Source organism: Triturus cristatus, chromosome 3_2 (assembly GCF_964204655.1).
Source record: "Triturus cristatus chromosome 3_2, aTriCri1.1, whole genome shotgun sequence".
In the NCBI taxonomy this organism is placed as follows: domain Eukaryota; kingdom Metazoa; phylum Chordata; class Amphibia; order Caudata; family Salamandridae; genus Triturus; species Triturus cristatus.
The window spans coordinates 1,197,500,007-1,197,523,230 of NC_140584.1; the positions used below are offsets into that span (position 1 = coordinate 1,197,500,007).

Consider the following 23,224-nt stretch of genomic DNA (forward strand, 5'->3'; position numbering starts at 1 on the left):
CTCCAGTGCAGCTCTAGAGTTTGCACAGTATGCTGGTTTCCCTGTAACCCCCCTTCATTCGCTGCTAGGGGCAGAAATTACAGATCCTTTCTTGCCTGTGACCCGACTGAAAATGCAGCTTCATGTGGAGTTCTGGGGAGAAACAATCAGCACCCACTTGACAAAACCAACTTCTTGTTCTTTTCAGAGAAACCCACTTTTGTAGCTTTTGATGCTTGTCATCACCAAACATCTAGGGAGAAAGCGGCTCAGGACTGGTTATGGAAAGTATGCAAACCCTTCACTTCCATGCCTTCTCTCTTCCTCTGGCCAAGCGCAGGAAGAAGAGGACAAAGACTGCGGATGTACTCTCTTGATTGAAGAACATTTTGGAATGTATAGAATGTATAAGGCTGACCTTTAGGACCTGTACTTCATCTGGGCTGTGAAGTGACTCTCTGCACCAGTACAGGCGAGACATTTGCTAGAGAGAGGGCCTTGCTGGTGGCGGTCACGACTGAGGGCCTGGAATAAACCTTGGATTCTGCTCTGACAAGCCCCAGAGGAGGGACTGTACTGCCCAGCAAAGAAAATAGCTGTCCAAAGTAAGAGGAAAAAAGCATAAGCCCAGCTGATCAAAGCTCTGCAAGGAGGATGTCTCAATGGAGTGACTGGCTGTAGAATTCTGGTGACTCTAGGGCCAAAGTGGGCACAATTATCAAGAGCATCTAAAGGTCCCCTAAATCAGGAGGGGACGCTGAGCTGATTCCCAGTAAGATAACACTAGCAATCGACTTGCACACTGCAGTTTGCTAACTACCCACACAAGTCCCATACCCATCTTCGCCCACCCACCCAGTCTTTGGTTATTCCCCACAGAGTAAAGCCGACCACACTAAACTCAGAACCATTTCAACCATCTCTCCAGACCATTCAAGTTTACAGATGTATCGATTCGAAGCCATGATTGGGCACAGACTCCAAATCACAGTTTAATGCTGGAAGGTACAACCATCTTTCTTCTTTGTGTATCAAATCTTCTACGTATCTCCAAACAAACACATTTATTCGTCTGAATCACAGCACTGGCTGGATACGGAGTTTATTGAGTGGTAGTTACTGTGTTCTGCGCTAGCCGAGTTTCTAGCCCATGCTACGTACTAGAATAAGCCTTCACTGCTCGACATTGCTACCCGTGGACTGTCAAGGGCCGCAAGGGAGACACTTGGTTATCTAACTACAGTGCACATGTTCTGGTAGTCCAGTGACCCCAATGGTAAATACTACCCAGTAACTGATTGTGCCAGTGTCTAGGAGAACGCTGCCTCACATTGTTGAATATGTACATACGTTACAGTGTCAGTGTAGGAGAGAGATCGAGAAAGAGCACGCAAGAAAGGCAGAAAGCGCAAGAAGAAGGAGCTGGCATTACCTGTGTGCATAGCCACGACTATGAATCGCTTTCAGCCCTTTACAGATACCCTGGAAAATGTGCAGTATTTTTTCTTCTGGTAAGAAACGATTCTTGTCCTTTAAACCTTCAACCAGATTCCACAGTGAACCATTCTGGAAAACAAAAGCAGACATAGTATCATATCTCATAATAGTACCAGTAATGGACTCATTTATGAAGACTTGCAACACCTCTGGTGAGAACTATTTTCTTCTCAGACACTCCCTTACACAAGAGCATCTGTGGCAAAGTACTGGTCTTTGTTTCTGATGGATACTTCTACCTGCAGAGCCATCATCTTTTAAATACCCCGGAGTCAGAGTGGATTCAGTTAGTCTTCGCACCGGTAGGGGGCAATGACTCCATCTCGGCACTGGAAGCAGCACTACTGTGACGTCACCAGAGTCATAAAGCACCCTCACTGAGGTGCTGATGTCAGTTCCCTTTTTTCTACTGCATCGGCGCGGTTCTGGAGCTTGCTCTTCTCAGACTTTGTCAGATTTTTTAATGATTTTTCATCAGATTCTTTTAACATTTCGGTGCAGTATAGGGATGTCTCCCGCGGCCCACCCACTCCTTCCCGCCGCAAAAGAATATCAGACTTCAAACCTTGCAGGGATGGTGATCCACTAATGTCCACCACGGATCCACATGATATAGTCCGTTCAAACCTGGGATCGGAGCTCAACACAAGATCATTCAGGTGCATGCACCCCAAGGCCATCAAAGACAGGGAGGCCAAGTTTGTATGTCTCCTATCAGGGACAATTGAGGGGCCAGGAGGAAGTCATGCCCGAGGACAAAGTCACTGGAGACAACATCATCAAAGTTCTCCTAATGGATGCACATGAAGAAGCGGCAACAGGACTTCGAACAAACTGTGCCAAGCTTCCAAAGGTAAGTCGTTGAGGTGCTCCCCTACTCCTTAGGACACCTCTTCAGAGCCAGAACTGCTCATTGTAGCTCAAGAGGAGGCGGTGTATATGATTTTTCCAAATCTGACTTCGCCCCAGGGCCATCATCGGCCTTTAGAACTCACACATGAACCTCAGCCCTGTCAGTCCCACTCAGAGTTTCCTACTCCAGAGAAAGAACCTATGCTATTCTTCAATGCTATGTGTGTGGACCGCCTCTGGCCCCATGAGTCCTATGGGCGGACCATTTGGGATGCCACCAGTGGGTCTTCCCTCAGCTACTTTTGCTACTTCCTAAACTTACTCCCCATTCCCTTGCCTCTGGCTACAACATCAGTTGCCGTCTCCGGCCTTAATCTTTCCGACTGAGTCTTGAGTCCAGCAGTGTTCACTTGCCCCAGCTGTACCTTCGTCGGCGCCAATAGCGATAGCAGTTCTATCGATGCAGATGCCAACTCCAGCCCCTCTGACAATAATGGATCCAGGAGGAATGCAGAGGTTTGTGGAAACAAACTTTTACCTTTGGAGGGGATTTTAAATCATCTAAAAAACACAAGGCAGGACAAAGATGATGGACATGGCCACTCGGTGTCCATGAACCCTGATTTCTTGCCATTAGGACATGCCAGTGGTTTAGAAACATCTCCAAAATGGAACTTGCATTCCACTATAGGCCTCCCTCCGCCAAAGTTCATGTCATACTACACCATGATAAGCAAAGCGGCAGAGGTTTTGAAATTGCCCGTGCCATCCATGGAAGTAAAATCAAACATCTAGACGAACGTTCTACAACTCACTTTTCATGCATCAGAGCTGTTGCTACACTTCAACCAGTCCATTACTAAGCCAGTTGTGGCGATGTGCGAAAAGCCAACCTCAGCCCCTGCGGTAGCTTGACTAGCGGCCAGGCGATATAGACCAGCCCCAAGCGACTTATCAGCTCATCCCTCCATGGAGAGGCTGGTGGCAAAAGCGTCCTGTCCTCTAAGTTATCTCCTAGGGTTTTAGCTATCATTCCTTCAGACAGTGAGTTTAAGAAAATGGAGCACTTTGCAAAGCAGTCTTGCTCAGCTTGAAGGATGACTTTTAAGTCCCTTAATGACACATATTTAATCGGTCATTACTCCCATGACCTCTGGGACATGGTCCAAATTGTTTTTCCAAATCTACTAGGCCCTCTACAGGGACATTTTTCAAAACTTGTGTGGGATAGTCAGACGGCACACAGGCAGGTGATTTAATCAGGCTTGGTTACAGCTTATTCCGTAGCACATGTGATGGACGTTTCAGTGGCATTAAAGGGTCATGCCTGCTTTGTAACTCAGGTTTCTCCAACAATTTTCAAGTAACCCAGATAGATCTCCTCTTTGATGGTTAACTGCTGATTCAGAGAAGCAGCAGATTTGGCCCTTCAGAGATTTAAGGACAGCAGAACCAATACTAGATGTCTAGAGCTTCACACCCAGCAGCCAGACTAAACCATTTCAAACTTTTCAGGGTTTACCAAGGTTTCTCCTTTCATGGCAGACAGCAAAGAACAGCAGCAACAGCAACAGAAACTCTTCTTTAAGCAGTACTGGGGTCATGGCATGGGTAGAGGCTGATCCTTACCTCTCCTCCTTCCTCCTTCTCCTTCTCCTTCTCTTCCTCCTCCTCCTCCTTCTGCTCCCCTCCAGGCACAGCAGGGAAGTAGAGCTCGTTCCTTCTTGACAGAGCACATGGCGCCTATTGGAGGACAGGTGTCTTCTTTTCCAAAAGCATGGAAGTACTTAAGTTCGAAACATAGGGTCTTCCAGGTCATGGAAACCGGGTATGCTCTACCCTTCCTATAGGCCCCTCATCTCATTCCCCCCTCGCCTTCCCTCGCTTCTGCAGACCATGTATGCATCCGTCAGCAGGGTCTACAAATATCTTACTCCAGAAAAGGGCGGTGTAATTGGGGCAAGAGCAGAGTACGGTCTTAGTCTAAGCCTAGTCCGCAGGCTCTTGAACCGGTTCCTGAGCAAATAAAAAATTTAAGATAGTGCCCCTGGCTTAGATGTTGCTAGTGTTGGTAGCAGAAGACTGGATGGCATCGGATGATCTGAATGATGTGTACTTATGCGCACAGATTCTGTAGTCACACAGGAAGTACTTATGCTTTACTGTGGAAATGGCATTACCAGTTTGCAGCCCTCCCTTTCAGCTTATCTTCTGCTCCAAGAGTCATCACAAATGAGATGGCAGTAGTTGCCGCCATCTCACAAGATCAAGAATTGCAGTGTTTCTGTACTTGGACGATTGGCTCGTCAAATCCAAGTCTCTGGAGATGGTGTTGCGTCACCTGCAGTCGACAGCATCACTGCTTTATGACTTGGGCTTCTCCATCAACAGACTGCTGTCTCACATGGAGCCTTCTGCACATCTTGTCCATAGGGATAATGCTTGACACTACATCAAGTCAAGCCTTTCCAATTCTCAGGGAATAAGGGATATTCAAGCCATGATTTCGATGTCACAGAAAGCAGCACGCATTCTAGTCCTGAAAGCCTTACACCTGCTGGGTCTACTAGCTGCCTGCATCCTCCTGGTTGCTCATGCATGCTGGCACAGGGTGGCTCTCCAGTGATGCCCGAGCAGGCAGAGGTTCCAACATGGAGGATATCTCTCACACTTCAATGTCATCTCAGGGGACACAACAGCGGATTTGATGAGGGCAGGTGTGAAGGAGAACCTAGTTCAAGAAATGTCATTTCAGCATCAATCAGCAGCTTCCTTTGCGGTAACCGATGTTTCCACACAAGGGTGGGAGGCACATCTGGAGGAACTGGAGATCAGAATCAGAGGCCTGTGGTCTTCATAGCGGAAGATGTTACATGTGAGTCTGTTGGAGCTTCAGACGATCTGGCCGGCGCTCAAGGTCTTTCTGCCATCCATTTGCCTTCTTGCCTGTAGGCAGGGCGGGGAGGTCTCAAAGCTTTTCATCTACCTTCTGAAGTGTGGTGGGTGTTATTTTAAGGGCCTGCAGACCTTCCAGCAAAATGGTGTACTCTGGGAGATAGAGTAGATTTGTCAGTTGGTGTGCAGACAATTCTATAGACCCACTCAAGGTCCAATTATCGGATACCTTAAACATTTCGCCCTCTCGGTGGTTCAGCAGGGTTGTACAGTGATGGCAGTAAAGGGCACCCAGACCAACCTTCCGTGTTCAAGACTTCTACAGTTCTGAAATTTCTGAAGGGTCTCACTAACATATTTCCCCTTACCATTCTTTATGCCTTAATGGAATCTTAGTATACTCCTTACTTTATTAGTGTGTGCACCATTAAAACCCTTACATAGTTGTCAGTTGCAGTTGCTTACTTTCAAAAACAGTTTTTCTGATTGCCAATATGTCAGCTGGACGGGTCATTGAGTTCCAAGCACTGAGCATCAAGCATCCCTCTACGTATTTATTTCCCAACAGACTGGTCCTTAGACCCAGAGGGGCTTGCCTTCCTTTCCAATAGGGTCAGTCCACCACCTTAACTGGCCACCTCCATATCCCAGGAGGGAGAAGGAGAAGCGCCTCAGAGTGGGCTCTGACAAGGCAGTCACTTTGTATTTTGACTGTACCAAAGATGTACGGGTTCATGGTCAACTTTTCATCTGCTACACAAGCAAGATAAACGGAACAACTGTACAAAAGAGGATGTTGTCAAGATTGATCATCTTGCTTTAAATATGTGTAAGGCTCCCGGTTTTCCATTTTTACGGATTTTTACAGATAAATACAGACAGAAAACAATGTGTTTTCTGTCTGCATTTATTTTTAGAGGGGGATAAATACAGAAAATTGTGCTTCTTTGAATGAACCTCCGTGCTGTCTTTCATGCATTATAGCCCAACAGCTGAGCAGATGGACAGCATGGAAAATGAAAAAACAGGATGACATTTCTTTAATTAATGGCCTTTGTCAACATGCATTTGTGGCATAATGCTAATATTTACCAATGGATGTATTAATATGTAATATTTGGTAGCTTAAATAGTGAAAACATGACAAACATCAAAGTATGAGTGCGCGAACAGTTAAATAAATATGGAAATGTACAGTTTTAAAACTTAATTTTTACACAAAACACAAAATAAATATGGATGAATACAGACGGAAAAGTTACAAAAAAAAAAAAATATGTGTTATGCCTTGATCAAGATGTGTTAAGCCTTGAACAAGATATGTTATGCCTTGATCAAGATGTGTTATGCCTTGATCACAGATGTGTTAAGCCTTCATCAAGATGTGTTAAGCCTTGATCAAGATGTGTTAAGCCTTGATCAAGAGGTGTTAAGCCTTGATCAAGAGGTGTTAAGCCTTGATCAAGAGGTGTTAAGCCTTGATCAAGAGGTGTTAAGCCTTGATCAAGATGTGTTAAGCCTTGATCAAGATGTGTTAAGCCTTGATCAAGATATGTCATGCCTTGATCAAGATATATCATGCCTTGATCAAGATGTGTTAAGCCTTGATCAAGATGTGTTAAGCCTTGATCAATATGTGTTCCTTGATCAAGATGTGTTCCTTGATCAAGATGTGTTAAGCCTTGATCAAGAGGTGTTAAGCCTTGATCAAGAGGTGTTATGCCTTGATCAAGAGGTGTTATGCCTTGATCAAGAGGTGTTATGCCTTGATCAAGAGGTGTTATGCCTTGATCAAGAGGTGTTATACCTTGATCAAGATGTGTTATGCCTAGATCAAGATATGTTCAGTCCTGGCATGCAAAGAACTTCCACAGAGGATCAGAGTTCATTCAACCAGGGTGAAAGCTTCAACTTCAGCTCTGGGGAGGAGAGTCCTCATGGTAGCGATCTGCAAAGGGGCCAACTGAGCTTCTATTCACACCATTGCAGAACACTACCCATTAGATTCAGAGGTACAGAGGAAAGGACACTGTGTGCTCAGCCATCTAATCCCTACCTCCCAGTTGGACATTGCTTGAGGAATCTATTCGACAGGTGAGGACTCTAAGTAGGAAGGTGAAATCTGACTGCATGGTTGCCCCCATTTTTTTTCTGGTGTTTTGCTGGTTTTCGACTTAGTTCGGCTGGGATCCTGCTATCCAGAACCCCAGTCTAGCTGCTTTTCCCTTTAAATTGACTCAATGTACTTTAGGTACACTCCAGATTGGATTCTGGCGTACCCTTATGTGAGAAGTTGGCCTGGTATATGCTGGTCACTAGTTAAAGTGGCCACCTTGCACCAGTACAATTCGACTCTTATGGTAGATAGGTTTAAGACAACCTTTTAAAGAAAGCTATCCTAGTGGTAGCTGTGGAGAGCAGCCTTCAGGCTAAGTCTCTGAGGAATATAAAGCAGCTTGTTTTACCTTATAATCTCTTGAATTACAAAATGAAAGGACACCACACAGGTATATATATCAAATATATATGTATTTATTACTAGACACACTCTACTAATCTCTTTATGAGATTAGAAGTCAGGAACATATGCACAAATCAACGTTTCACAACAAGCTAAGCACAAATATGGCTGGGGCCCTAGGGGCGTACCGGACCATATACTAAAAAATAAGTTTAGGATTATCGACTTGCGAGGGGACAAGGCCTAGGGCCTTCAGAAGCGCTGGGCCTCACTAATCCACCCAAGGCAGGAAAGTTCAGGACCCACGAGAGACGCATGCAGTGTGAGAACACAGCCACGGATCCCAATAGACTTCAATAGAGCAAGTCGCGGTTGGAATTTTAAAGTTCTAGGTTACTTCGGGAGAGTCTACAAGCAAGTCACTTACATGGTAAGTAGTTCTAGAGCCAACACACACAGGAGCACCGTAGTGCAGGAGTTACCTCACCCAGGGAAGCCGGGTGCATAGGTGTCTTTTGGCGTCGGGTCGCGGCGGCGTTTTCAATGGGAGCCAAAGAAGACTTGCTGCTTGTGAAGACAGAAGAAGTGTCCGGTGGAATCCAAGGCTGGATTCAGAAGAAAGAAGACCTGAAAGCAGAGGAGACAGTGTTCAAAGTCACTTGCCAGTGACCCGGGGCCAGGAAGCTGGATGCCCACAGTCGTCGGGTGATTTCAGGTGATCACGGGTGTCTTGACTCTTCAGCCACGAGGTCCAGGAGGCGTCGACGACGACCAGGAGCTGGATTCGGCGTGTCCCACGAAGTCTGCAGCTTACTGTGGTGTCGGTGACCAGATTGGAGCCAACAAGCCTTGGTAACAGCAAGTCTTGTGGGAAGTGTAAAAAGTCAGCGGTGCAGACCAGCAAGGTCTGAGGGACTCACCCAGCGAGGGTAAGTCAGCGCAGACCTGGAGCAACCAGGGAAGCCCTTTGGTTTTGTAGAAAAGTCTTCTGGGGACCCACAAGCCAACCAGCAAGGGATCGCGAAGACGCCTCGGGAGGATTCCCTCAACAGGAGCCCACGGTCACTCGGGACAAGGTAGGCCTCTGATCTTCGGTGGAAATCCTGCTGGAGGCTTGGACCACACGTGGTCCAATGCACAAGTTCGTAGAACGTCGTGAAGGGGTTGCACTCGAAAATAGTGCCCGGTACCCAGGTATTGCAGTTCCTCGTAACTCGTGGGGTCCACTTGCCTCAGCTTCGCTGGGGACTCACAATGGTGTTGGAGAAGTCAGGAAATCTACTTCCGAGGCTGCAGGGACTTCGGACTCCGGCGGGAGCGGGAAAGTTTGCGACCGTTGATTCAAAGTTTTGGTGCCTGCCAAGCAGGGGAGTCACTCCTTGACTTCAAGGGAGATTATTCAGTCTGCCGAAGGTAGTGGAACGTCGAAGGTCCAGGATTCTTCTTCAGAGCGTCGTCCAGGGATATCTAGTTTGCAATGGCAAGGGTTCCCTAACTTATACTACAAGGAAGGGAGGGACTAGCTCTAAGACCCCTCCTACCGGTTTGAGCTGGCATATGCACAGAGGAGCCTACTGGTCCCCCAGTGCAGGACTTCAAAGCACTCTAGGAGTGCACACACCCAGCCCCAATACACTAAATCCTGTCTGGAAGGTGGTGACACCTCCCTGTGACAGGATGCCTATTGTTGGGCCTCCTCCACTGCGAGTTTCGGTCAGCAGCAGGAGGGCAGCCCAGTGTCTGTGCTGGTGGTATCCATTTTGTGATGCCAGGGTTCTTTCAGGATTCTACCGTGTTTCCACAGGATGTTCACATGTCTATCCCTCTAGAAGGGTGGGATCATACTCCCACACCAGTTACTGATGTGGGGGTATGATTCCAAAGCGTTTGACACCAAACACGACATGTTTTGATGCAGCCATCCCAAAGTTAGCATTAACCGAGAGGTTATAAGCAACTTAAGAGTATATGGTTTAACTACATCCACAAACAGCCACAGAGAATGGACTCTGAGAGCTGCAGAGTGGCCCTGCTCAGGCAGAGGCACCCCCTCACATGGAAAGCAAGCACCCTGCCCTCTGGATTGATAGGGCCTGCCTTAGGAGTGACTGATAGGTTTATATGTGTGTGTAAGGAGAGATATAGGGAACCTATATCTCAGTGAGTCGTGCTAACACTACCTCACCCAGGCTGCAGTAGCAGGCCTGTGGTGTCATATTTAGTCTGCTTCCCAGGGGTGGCATAATACATGCTTCAGCCCCTGGTAGGCCTGTGAAGTACCTATGCCCTTGGTACCTAAGGTACCATATACTAGGGGCTCATAAGGTACCACAGTATCCAATCACTAGTGCATCTAATATGCACTCCAAGTTGTTTAGAGAACAGAGAGGCTGGGTCCCTGATTAGCAGGGTCCCAGCCAGACTATAGCCAGAAACCAGTGTTAACATCAGAAAAGAAGTGGGGGCAACATAAGTGCAGATCCTACTCACCCACACCTTATAAGTCCCTAGTATATGGTATACTATGTACCCAGGGCATAGGTACCCCAGAGGCCTACCAGGAGCTGCAGCATGCATTATGCCACCCCTAGGAAGCCCTCCAAAATGACACCACAGGTCTGCTACTGCAGCCTGTGTAAGGTGGTGTATGCACCCTTTACTGAGATGTAGGTTCCCTATATCTCTCCATATCACTGCACATATAAACCTATCAGTCACCCCTATGGCAGGCCTTATCAATCTTGAAGGCTGGGTGCTGGGTTTTATGTGAAAGGGTACCCATACATGAGCAGAGCCCCTCTGCAGCCTTCGGAACCTTTATTCCAGGGTTGTTTGTGATGTAGCCAAACCATATACTCTTAAGTGCATTATAACCTCGCGGTAAATTCTAACTTTGGAATGGCTGCATGGAAACATGTTGTGTTTGGTGTCAAACACCTTGGAATCATACCTCCACACCAGTAACTGGTGTGGGAGGTATGATTCCACCCTACTAGAGGGAGAAACGTGACAGCACTGGTACACCCGGTACCAGCTTCACAGACCCTGGCATCACAAAATGGATGCTGCCAGCCACAGACATGAGTCTGCCCTCCTGCTGCTGGACGAAATTCCGGCAGGGGAGGCCTGGACAATAGGTTTCCTGTCACAAGGAGATGTAACCACCTCCCAGACAGGCTTTAGTGTATTGGGGATGGGTGGGTGCACTCCAAGAGTGCTTTAATGTATAATGTCTGCACTGGGGGCACATTTGGTGTCCCTGTGCATAGTCCAGCTCAAACCGGTTGCAGGGGCACTCAGCCCTTGCTCTGGCGTGAATCTGGACAAAGGACATAGGTGTCGCCACCCCTCTGTCCTAACCCTCCCATAGGTGGGTCCCCAGAGTTTGTCCCAACCCTTCCTTGGGTATAAAGTAGGAACCCCTGACTACAGGACTTTAGATTTACCCGGACGAAACTCTGCTACAGAATCTACACGACGTTGGATGACCGAAGAATCTCCCTTGGAGTAAAGGAGTTACTCCCCTGCAAGGCAGGCACTAAAGACGCATCTGTCCGGTTTGCATTGACGCTGCTCCCGAAGGACACCGATGATTTTGCAACACAGGAGGTGGGTTTCCAAGCTTCCCCGAGGCAGATCCGTGCTCTCAGCAACACTGAGATCCAAAGCCCTTGTGGGGACCGTGCAACCTGATTCCCTGGACACCGCGACCATTTGAGCAGCATATGCTTCTTGGCGATCACTGAGGCTGTGGTTTGGGCTACTTGTAGTCCAGACCCCGAGCAGTGATTCCACCAAAGATTGCTGGCCTACACTCCTCGAGTGACCGGTGGGGTGGTATCTAGTGATTCCTCTTGTGGTCCCTTCGCGATCGCTTGTCCGTCGACTTGTGGGTCCCTGAGAAGGGTACTTTGGAGCAACCAGGTAAGCCCATTGAAAGTCAGACATGCCCTGACTCTCAATCGCTTGGGGAGTCCACAGGACCTTGCTGGTCCACACCGAAGCCATTTTTCTCTCACCGCGTGGGTTGCCGTTGCCAAGGCTTGTTGGTCTCCTATCCGGAAACTGACCCCCCAGCACTCAACATCCTTCACGGGACAGCTCGCCTGTGGAATGTGGTCATCGTTGACGCCTCCTGGTCCCCGTGGCAGTGGAGTCTAGCTTCACCTCTTCGCACCTGAAACACCCAACATCGGTGGGCATTAGTCTATCGCGCCCCTGTTCACTGGCAAGTGAACCAGACTCTGTCCCTTTTGCTTTCAGGTTCTTCACATCTTCGATCCAGGCTTGGATCACACTGGACACTTCTCCTTTCCACAGCAGCAGCACTTTGCAGCACATCGTCATTGAAATCAACGACGATTCCCGACACCATTTGACACCTATGCACCCGGCTTCCCTGGGTGAGGTAACACGAGTACTCCGGTGCTCCTATGGGTGCTGGCCCTAGAACACTCTAAGAGTAAAGGGGTTCGCTCAAAGTCTTCTCCTAAGTGTCCTTATTCTTTAAAATTCTAACCGCGAGTTTCCTATTGAATTGTACGGGGCTCGCGGCTGTGTTTTCACACTGCACACGTCATCCGTGGGTCTCCTGTGTCACTGCCTTGGGTGGTTCCTTGGGGTCCCAGCGATTCTACGTGCTCTAGCCACTGTGTCTAGTCAAGTCGTGGTTCTTATACCACTTTCTTAATATATGGTTTGGTCTCCCGCTGGGGCCCATTGTATATTGTGCTATTTACTGTCATTTAATAACTGTATTATTGTGTGCCTTGCTCTCTAACTTCAAAAAGAGGTTAGTAGAGAGTGTTTAGAAATAAATGCATAATATATATATATATATATATATATATATATATATATATATATATATATATATATATATATATATATATATATATATATATATATATACACCTTGTGTGGTTCTCCTTTCATTTAGTTATTCAAGAGGTTATAATCTGGTAAACCAAGCTGCTTTACACTCCTTCAAGACTTAGCCTGAAGGCTGCTCTCCTTAGCTACCACTAGGATAGCTTTCAATAAAGGTGGCACTATAACTAGTGGACAGCATATACCAGGCCAACTTCTCACACTCTGCAGGTAGAAGTATCCGTCAGAAGAGAACGTTACTTGCCTTTGGTAACAGTCTTTCTGGCGGATACTCTATCTCCCTGCAGATTCCTCAAAGGTCTCATCCACTACCTTTCTTGGAGACTGGTTTCCTAACAGAATGATCTTAATAAGGTTCCAAGTTTGTATTTTGTACCTCACTTTACTGATATGTGAATCTCATCCTGTTTGCCTTGAAGAAGCTGAAAAGCTCGATGAGAAACTGACGCCAGGACCCCAGTAGGGATGCTTTATGGCTCCAGTGGCATTACAACACTGGTGTGGTTACCGACACAGAGATAGAGCCAGTGCCACCTAGTGACGCAGAGAACTACTGGAAAGTTTCAAGATCCAGTCTGACGCTTGGACATTCAAAATGTGAGGACTCTGCAGGTAGAGGATTCACCTGAAAGATCGGTACTGAAGTGCAGTAACTTTTTCTACTGAACCTTTTACCACACAACCTTACGGAACCAGAAAAGAGGCAATTTAGGAAACATTAAATACACAATATACGTTCCTTAAAAAATGAACAGAGGAACACACTGCCAGCCAGAATGCACAAGAAGATGTGTACTGACCTACATGCCACAAAGTTAGCATAATAGCAGCCACAGCTGGCGTGAGACTGGCAGACTGCAGAATCGAAAACAGGCAGAGAGAATGCCGAATGGCTAGAGAGATGCTCTGTGGAAAGGTTGCCTACAGTATTTTTTTTAAAGAACAAAGGGTGGTCCTGGAGAGCATTCCAGAGAGATGCCCATGATGTGCCAGTCTGACCCTTATTTTTTAAATCAGGGAATCTGTGGTTGGTTGGAGTAGAAGAGGTATCCTGCAGATTTTATCTTGAGTACCATCTAGCCCGTCAAACTACCATCCAGTCTAGAAGCTCCAAGCGATTCCTTTCTCTGGTTAGACAGCTAAACTAATCAGGGTTCGCAGACCAAGTCTTCGCAGTGTATGCGATAACAGAATTCAATCAGGGCTGGACCCAAGAAATGCAGGATCTGTGTTAGGGGTTACGTGTGGTTTTTCAGGTCATGACGTAAAAGGCGAAAACCAAATTAAGTCATAAAAACGTCCATGAGAGATGCCCGACAAGAGCTCCACGAAACAGAAGGTTCAGTGTGTTTAATGTTTTAAATATGACCCCTCATGTTAGACTTCCCAGAAGCACTCTCCATCACATCAGATGCCGCCTTAGGCCTTTGGAATTATGAGAAAAGGTAGACGACGACGAGGCAGCTGTGGTTCTGGGGCAGTGAATGCTGCTTTGGGAAGCTCTGGCAGGCTGGACATTTCCTGAAACAAGTGTTGGAGTCATTTAGAGAGAAGATGATTTTGTGATGGCCGTGCAGGTCGGCACAGCAGAGATTCTAGTTTCTTCGAAGACTGGCTCAGGTAGCAAGTAGTGATCAGTAAATGTGAAGAGATTATGCAAGGTTGAGGGACGCATGCAGGTATGCATAACTTTATTTGACAGTATTTGATTAAGGCCTTGCAGAGGTGTTTATGCATGCGTGCACTTGTGTTTGGAATGGACTGGTGGATATCTGCTCAGGGACAGTGAAGGAAAAAGCGTGGAGACCTGCAGGTCCTACCATTCAAAACGGTGTGGACAACCCTGGGTTGAGAGCAGTGTGGGTAAAGGAGCATAGACCCCTAGATTCACTGAAAGCCAAGGTTAGGACAGCTTTTAGTAAGTTGGGGGTGGAGTGAGTTTGGACAGCAGAGACCACGAGGTGAGCACAATACTGGCAGGAAGGGGATGGTGACTATTCACCTGCAGAGAGCGGTGAAAGATGTGGGTGTTGGAGCAGGACATGGAAAGGAGAATTTCATATCATGAGGAAGTGATTACAGGATAATGAACTCATGAAACAGGAGGTTGAAGGGGGACCTAGCCTGAGGGGGTTCTGCAGGAGTAAGCGGGCAGCGGTTATTTGCCGATTAGGCTATGAGTGAAGAGGAGAGAAAGAGCTGGAGGCCAGGAGCCAGATCTAGGTGGGAAGCTAACGTTTCTAAGGAGAGGCAGGTGGACAGAAAGCTTACAACTATGACTGAAATATATTATGGATTATAAGGAACTCTACAAATTGTTGGAAAAAGGTAGAGAACATATTTTCTAATATCCTCCCTCAACAGACATTAGAGGATAATGAGAAGCCGGTAAATGTACGCAAGATCCCAGAGATGGAGATCTAATGTACCAGCCAAGTTAATTTATGCACTTACAGCTCTCTATGCAATTGGCTGGAAACAGAAAGGTGCCCAACCCTGTTTTACACAGACCTTATCTGACAGTTATTTCCTCTGATTGGCGGGTAACTTTAAGGAAAATAGCATGATTAAAAAAAACATTTCTTCCTACACACACTACTGCTCAGTCAGCTGGCCCCCCCGCTTCCTCTCCCATTCAAAGTCTTGGACCTAAGACTCTAGTCATCTTAGATTCACTAAGAGGCAGGTAGTGTCCGGCAGAGGTAGTGTCCGGCAGAGGTAGTGTCCGGCAGAGGAAGTGTCCGGCAGAGGAAGTGTCCGGCAGAGGAAGTGTCCGGCAGAGGAAAGTGTTCGGCAGGGGAAGTGTTCGGCAGGGGAAGTGCCCGGCAGAGGTAAGGCCCAGCAGAGGTAATGCCCGGCAGAGGTAATGCCCGGCAGAAGTAATGCCCGGCAGAGGTAATGCCCGGCAGAGGTAATGCCCGGCAGGTATTGCCCGGCAGGTATTGCCCGGCAGGTATTGCCCGGCAGGTATTGTCCGGCAGGTATTGTCCGGCAGGTACTATCCACAGAAGGAGCAGTTTTAAAGAGTTAGACACAAATCCCTCGGCAGTCGAAGAGAGGAGAGAGACCTAGTCAAGGAATACCTCCAATGCAGACTTCCTTCATAAAGCAGTATTGTATGTATGTCAAGTTTAGTGAATATCTATCTACTATGCTGATGAGGGAACTGCCCCTGCTGGGGAGGCTGCTTTTTGACCCTACCACAGAAGAGTGCATCCAGTCCACTATCACTGGCTTCCTTTGCTTGTTTTGTGAGTGGCATGTCTGTTTCACATCAGTCTCATTGTGACTTATGCTAATGAAGGGATTCGCCAATGCTTAATTTGCGACTGTGATTTCCGGTGTTCGGCACTAGAACTTAATTGACAGCACCATCTCTAGTGACAGTCCACCACATGGTGGCGCGGTCTGTGTAATTTTGAAATGAGCACAACAAACGTGTTTATTAAGTCAAATCACATTGAAAATGAATAATACAACCCTCTCATGCCGTTATTATAGCTCTGTGTGGCCTCAAATCGTCTGAATTGTGACACTTGTAGGAGTGTGATGGTTAGGTGTTATGTTGGTACTGTCATTGGCAGCGCTGGCAGGGCTATGCGTGGTACTGGCTGCAGGGGCCCCCTTAGAAGAACCCTGGCACTTAATCTTTTTACAAATGAAGCACTGGGATCCATCCGCGGGCATCCGTCACCATCAAATGGTGCATATTCCCATCAACCCAAACTAGACTACGACAACCTGGCTACTGAGTGTACGGAATGTGCGTGCTAGAAGGAAGACACCTCAAGAGTGTACCGAATGATGTGGGTTCATTTAGAACGCCTTGTAATGTCTCTCTTCATCTGTGTACTTCTCAATGAGTGCAAGAAGCAAGGAAGGGCCTTACTGTTGCAGCATCTACCACTATCCGACCTTATAATGCAAAGGCTATCTATGACTCATCCAATCAGGTCACAGTCAGTGTGGGAGAACCTGATACGAGTCCCTATTCATTGCTCAAATACCGAACTGCGTCAGGACCATGCTAGTACTCAGGTTTATTGAACAGATCATTTCTCTACCAATTAAATGAATAGCATAGGATATAGTTACCCGTTTTACTGTAGTTGAATTTCTAACATTTACCACCTATTTAAGGCCTCGGACTGCACACCTTTGCTCCAGTTCCTAAAGGGTGTCCCTTGGTTAAGCAATTGTTGTGCAGTATTGGCGGCCCTGGAACACATGTCAATGTACAGTACCAACACAGCGTGCAACTCCGCCTTTTCCAGCTCAGTGTCAACATTTTACTGCTCCTCATTTATAAATTTTTGTAGTCATTTTACTTGCATTTTTTCCAGTTTAATGTTACCACATTACATCTTGTACAGGAGCAGCTATATAAGCTTTTGTTACCACTCATTTACCTTGAACATCCGCTGCCCAACCCACCCCTGGTCACTGACAACCAGTGCTCGCCATCTCTTCACACCAGAGTCTTCAGACATCTATCCTTCAGCGCTTAACCTCAGTCCGTGGTCTGAGCTTTGACATCCATATCCCTGCATCCACAGAAACAGCCCTTCATAAACTCCAATATGTGCCTCCGAGAGCTCCTTGCTCTCACAAGCAGAGTCCCAGGACACGCTGCCCTCGTATACTGCCAGCTGTCCAGCTCTCCACCCACAGCGCTGCATCTCTTCACAGCCGCTAGACTTTCCTCTGCAGCCTTGGTTCTCACCGATCTCTGCTAGACCCTCTTCCATCCTGCCCCACCTGTCCAACACCGCTCCTCTGTGCCACCCTCTACACCCTCCGCAGCCGAGCCTTGCTGGGCCAGGAACCCTATTCTGCTCCTACAGTTTCAGCCTCCTCTCTGCTGCCCATCAGCTCTCTTCTGCCCCACTCCATTTTCCCCTATGCACCTCTGCAGTAAGCCCCATTCTAGCGAATGACCATCAATCCTTTCAGAGCCCCCACCCCATTACAGGCTAAACTTCACCAGCGAAGCCTTCACTCTCATCCACCAGGATCAGCGTCGCTCCCTCTCTTACCTGTACAAAGGGGAGTAGGAGCAAGGCCTCCCACTTGGGCCCCTTCTCCACCACGCTATGTGCCACCAAGCGCAGGATGTTGGGATGGTCGAAGAGCTGGTGCATCTCCACCTCCTGCAGAGCCTCCTTCCGGCCATCTCGGTCATGGCAGAGAATTTTCTTCAAGGCGTAGAAACGTCCATCGTGAATTCCCTCCACCAGGTCCACATAGCTGAAGCCACTGCAAGACACCAGCAAAATGTTTGGAACAATTCAAGCTTGCAGAATACTCTTACCAAATTTAGTACTACCCTACCTATTTACTAGGAAGAAGGCGTGGGACGCCACCTCTGCCCCTTACAGTCACGTGTGATGGGTGGCTTCTCTTCCTGCCATTAGAAGTTGTTGGGTCCCTTGTGATCCACCCACTCGCCAACCACCCGACAATCTTCAGCAAGACACCCTACAAAAGAAGCTCTGTAGTTTAAGAAGTACCCAGAGGGGCTGAGCCTGAACCCCTAGCTGCAGCCAGACAACAACCTCCAGCAGAAAACCCTGGGTAAAGGGGGTATGTGCAACACCCTTTTAAACTAGCTCTCTGGGCTGTGCCACTGCTGCAGAGATCAATGCGTGTTCATCCCCCTTTTGTCAGCAAAGGACTAGTAACGCATCACCTAGTTGAACCTCAACTCCATGGCAAAACAAGCTTTGGTATCATTCATGTAACGCAAAGATTAAACATTAGACTGAACAAAAGGTCTGGAGATAGGACAGTGTTTATTAGCTCTCTATCAAGGGGTAGAGGAGTGAAGCCCTCACATCGGGACGGAGACACCAGGTCTGCAGACCGGGACAGTGTTTATTGGGGGTAAGAAGTGAAGCCCTTGGATTTGGGACTGAGACGGCCTGGAGATCGGGACAGTGTTTATTGGCTCTCTATCAAGGGGCAGAGGAGCGAAGACCTAGCATCAGTACTGAGACACAAGGTCTGGAGATCAGGACAGCATTTATTGGCGCTCTATCAAGGGATAGAGCAGTGCAGCCCTTGCATTGGGACGGAGACACCAGGCCTGGAGATCGGGACAGTGTTTATTGGCTCTCTACCAACGGGTAGGGGAGAGAAGCCCTTGCATCAGTACTGAGACACAAGGTCTGGATATCAGGACAGCATTTATTGGCGCTCTATCAAGGGGTAAAGCAGTGCAGCCCTTGCACCGGGACAGAGACACCAGGCCTGGAGACCGGGACAGTGTTTATTGGCTCTCTACCCAGAGGTACAGAAGTGAAGTCCTTGCATCCGGACTGACACACCGAGTGTCCGTGTCATGCATAGATCATGAGCTAGAAACCAGGCTTCAATACCTGGACTTCATTTAATAGCTTTCCATCTGTTGCTAGCGTAGTGCAGCCCTTGAAACAGAAACCATACCACAGAGGCCTGGAGCTACGTTTACTGGTTCTCCATCAACAGTTACAGTAGTGCAGCTCTTGGATGAAAAGCCAGGCAGCAGGCTTTCATGCAGGGACCTTCCTAGGAGACTTTGTTTCTGCAGCTACTGGCTCAAGATAAAGGCTCAGGACTTTCACCCTGGGTCTTTCCTAACTGTCTCTCGCTGCACAGTCATGTCACTGCAGCTCTTGAATCTAGAGCCAAGCGCAAGGATTACATACAGGGTGCTTCCTAACAGCTCTCACTGCACAGTCATGGCAGTGCAGCTCTTGAATCTAGAGCCAAGCGCAAGGATTACATACAGGGTGCTTCCTAACAGCTCTCACTGCACAGTCATGGCAGTGCAGCTCTTGAATCTAGAGCCAAGCGCAAGGATTACATACAGGGTGCTTCCTAACAGCTCTCACTGCACAGTCATGGCAGTGCAGCTCTTGAATCTAGAGCCAAGCACAAGGATTACATACAGGGTGCTTCCTAACAGCTCTCACTGCACAGTCATGGCAGTGCAGCTCTTGAATCTAGAGCCAAGCACAAGGATTACATACAGGGTGCTTCCTAACAGCTCTCACTGCACAGTCATGGCAGTGCAGCTCTTGAATCTAGAGCCAAGCACAAGGATTACATACAGGGTGCTTCCTAACAGCTCTCACTGCACAGTCATGGCACTGCAGCTCTTGAATCTAGAGCCAAGCGCAAGGATTACATACAGGGTGCTTCCTAACAGCTCTCACTGCACAGTCATGGCAGTGCAGCTCTTGAATCTAGAGCCAAGCGCAAGGATTACATACAGGGTGCTTCCTAACAGCTCTCACTGCACAGTCATGGCAGTGCAGCTCTTGAATCTAGAGCCAAGCACAAGGATTACATACAGGGTGCTTCCTAACAGCTCTCACTGCACAGTCATGGCAGTGCAGCTCTTGAATCTAGAGCCAAGCACAAGGATTACATACAGGGTGCTTCCTAACAGCTCTCACTGCACAGTCATGGCAGTGCAGCTCTTGAATCTAGAGCCAAGCACAAGGATTACATACAGGGTGCTTCCTAACAGCTCTCACTGCACAGTCATGGCAGTGCAGCTCTTGAATCTAGAGCCAAGCGCAAGGATTACATACAGGGTGCTTCCTAACAGCTCTCACTGCACAGTCATGGCAGTGCAGCTCTTGAATCTAGAGCCAAGCGCAAGGATTTCATACAGAGCGTTTCCTAACCTGCTCTCGCTCGGCAGCCCTTGCACTGCAGCTCTTGTATCTAGAGCCAAGCGCAAGGATTTCATACAGAGCGTTTCCTAACCTGCTCTCGCTCGGCAGCCCTTGCACTGCAGCTCGTGTATCTAGAGCCAAGCGCAAGGATTTCGTACAGGGCATTTCCTGTCTGGCTTTCGCTCAGCAGCCCTTGCACTGCAGGTCTTGTATCTAGAGCCAAGCGCAAGGATTTCATACAGGATTTCCTAACTGGCTCTCGCTCAGCAGCCATGGCAGTGCAGCTCTTGAATCTTGAGCAAAGTACAAGGATTTCATACAGGGCGTCTCTTAACCGGCTCTTGCTGCGCAGTCATGGCACTGCAGGTCTTGTATCTAGAGCCAAGCGCAAGGATTTCATACAGGGAGTCTCCTAACCGTCTCTCGCTCAGCAGCCATGGCAATGCAGCTCTTGTATCTAGAGCCAAGCGTAACGATTTCATAAAGGGCGTTTCCTAACCTGCACTCGCTCAGCAGCCCTGGCATTGCAGCTCGTGTATCTAGAGCCAAGCGCAAGGATTTCATACAGGGCGTTTCCTAACCTGCACTCGCTCAGCAGCCCTGGCACTGAAGGTCTTGTATCTAGAGCCAAGCGCAAGGATTTCATACAGGATTTCCTAACTGGCTCTCGCTCAGCAGCCATGGCAGTGCAGCTCTTGAATCTTGAGCAAAGCGCAAGGATTTCATACAGGGCATTTCCTATCCGGCTCTCGCTCAGCAGCCAACGCACTGCAGCTCTTGAATCTAGAGCAAAGTACAAGGATTTCATACAGGGCGTCTCTTAACCGGCTCTTGCTGCGCAGTCATGGCACTGCAGCTCTTGTATCTAGAGCCAAGCGCAAGGATTTCATACAGGGAGTCTCCTAACCGTCTCTCGCTCAGCAGCCATGGCAATGCAGCTCTTGTATCTAGAGCCAAGCGTAACGATTTCATAAAGGGCGTTTCCTAACCTGCACTCGCTCAGCAGCCCTGGCATTGCAGCTCGTGTATCTAGAGCCAAGCGCAATGATTTCATAAAGGGCGTTTCCTAACCTGCACTCGCTCAGCAGCCGTGGCACTGCTGCTCTTGTATCTAGAGCCAAGCGCAAGGATTTCATACAGGGCGTTTCCTAACCTGCACTCGGTCAGTAGCCCTGGCACTGAAGGTCTTGTATCTAGAGCCAAGCGCAAGGTTTTCATACAGAGCGTTTCCTAACCTGCTGTCGCTCAGCAGCCCTGGCACTGTAGCTCGTGTATCTAGAGCCAAGCGCAAGGATTTCATAAAGGGCGTTTCCTAACCTGCACTCGCTCAGCAGCCTTGGCTCTGCAGCTCTTGTAATTAGAGCCAAGCGCAAGGATTTCATACAGAGCGTTTCCTAACGGCTCTCACTCAGCAGCCCTGACACTGTAGCTCTTGTATCTAGAGCCAAGCGCAAGGATTTCATACAGGGCGTTTCCTAACAAGCTCTCGCTCAGCAGCTATGGCTCTGCAGCTCTTGTATCTAGAGCCAAGAGCAAGCATTTCATACAGGATTTCCCAACTGGCTCTCGCTCAGCAGCCACGGCACTGCAGCTCTTGTATCTAGAGCCAAGTGCATGGATTTCATACAGAGCGTTTCCTAACCTGCTCTCGCTCAGCAGCCCTTGCACTGCAGCTCGTGTATCTAGAGCCAAGCGCAAGGATTTCATAAAGGGCGTTTCCTAACCTGCACACGCTCAGCAGCCCTGGCACTGCAGCTCGTGTATCTAGAGCCAAGCGCAATGATTTCATAAAGGGCGTTTCCTAACCTGCACTCGCTCAGCAGCCGTGGCACTGCTTCTCTTGTATCTAGAGCCAAGCGCAAGGATTTCATACAGGGCGTTTCCTAAGTGACTCTCGATGCGCAGCCATGGCACTGCAGCTCTTGCATCTAGAGCCAAGCGCAAGGATTTCATACAGAGCGTTTCCTAACCTGCTATCGCTCAGCAGCCCTTGCACTGCAGCTCGTGTATCTAGAACCAAGCGCAAGGATTTCATAAAGGGCGTTTCCTTACCTGCACTCGCTCAGCAGCCCTGGCACTGCAGCTCTTGTAACTAGAGCCAAGCGCAAGGATTTCATACAGGGCGTTTCCTAACGGCTCTCGCTCAGCAGCCCTGACACTGTAGCTCTTGTATCTGGAGCCAAGTGCAAGGATTTCATACAGGGAGTTTCCTAACCCGCTCTCACTCAGCAGCCCTTGCACTGCAGCTCTTGTATCTAGAGACAAGCACAAGGATTACATACAGGGCATTTCTTAAGTGGCTCTCGCTCAGCAGCCCTGGCACTGCAGCTCTTGAATCTTGAGCCAAGCGCAAGAATTTCACACAAGGGGTTTCCTATCCGGCTCTCGCTCAGCAGCCATGGCAGTGCAGCTCTTGTATCCATAGCCAAGCGCAACTATTTCATACAGGGCATTTCCTATCCGGCTCTCGCTCAGCAGCCTTGGCACTGCAGGTCTTATATCCAGAGCCAAGCGCACGGATTTCATACAGGGCGTTTCCTAACCGGCTCTCACTCAGCAGCCCTGGCACTGCAGCTCTTGTATCTCGAGTCAAGTGCAAGGATTTCATACAGGGCATTTCCTATCCGGCTCTCGCTCAGCAGCCAACGCACTTCAGCTCTTGAATCTAGAGCAAAGTACAAGGGTTTCATACAGGGGGTTTCCTATCCGGCTCTCGCTCAGCAGCCATGGCAGTGCAGCTCTTGAATCTTGAGCCAAGCGCAAGGATTTCGTACAGGGCATTTCCTATCTGGCTTTCGCTCAGCAGCCCTGGCACTGCAGCTCTTGTATCTAGAGCCAAGCGCAAGGATTTCATACAGGGAGTCTAACCGTCTCTCGCTCAGCAGCCATGGCAATGCAGCTCTTGTATCTAGAGCCAAGCGCAAGGATTTCACACAGGGCATTTCCTAAGTGGCTCTTGCTCAGCAGCCCTGGCACTGCAGCTCTT

At 48.4% G+C, this 23,224-nt stretch overlaps 1 protein-coding gene across 19 annotated transcripts in view; it reads right to left on the minus strand.

Moving 5' to 3' along the window:
- The window catches only part of STK16 (serine/threonine kinase 16), a 142,158-nt gene that overhangs the window by 62,977 nt on the left and 55,957 nt on the right, over positions 1-23,224 (minus strand). For all 19 annotated transcript variants that reach the window (XR_014980108.1, XR_014980106.1, XR_014980110.1 and 16 more), the window contains 2 exons: positions 17,611-17,830; positions 1,412-1,545 (listed from right to left, as the gene is read on the minus strand). Coding sequence is in view for 13 of the 19 variants with exons in the window: in XM_085650136.1 (XP_085506262.1) it covers positions 1,412-1,545; positions 17,611-17,830 (354 nt within the window). In the remaining 6 variants the exon portion in view is untranslated. The remainder of the gene's footprint in view (positions 1-1,411; positions 1,546-17,610; positions 17,831-23,224) is intronic.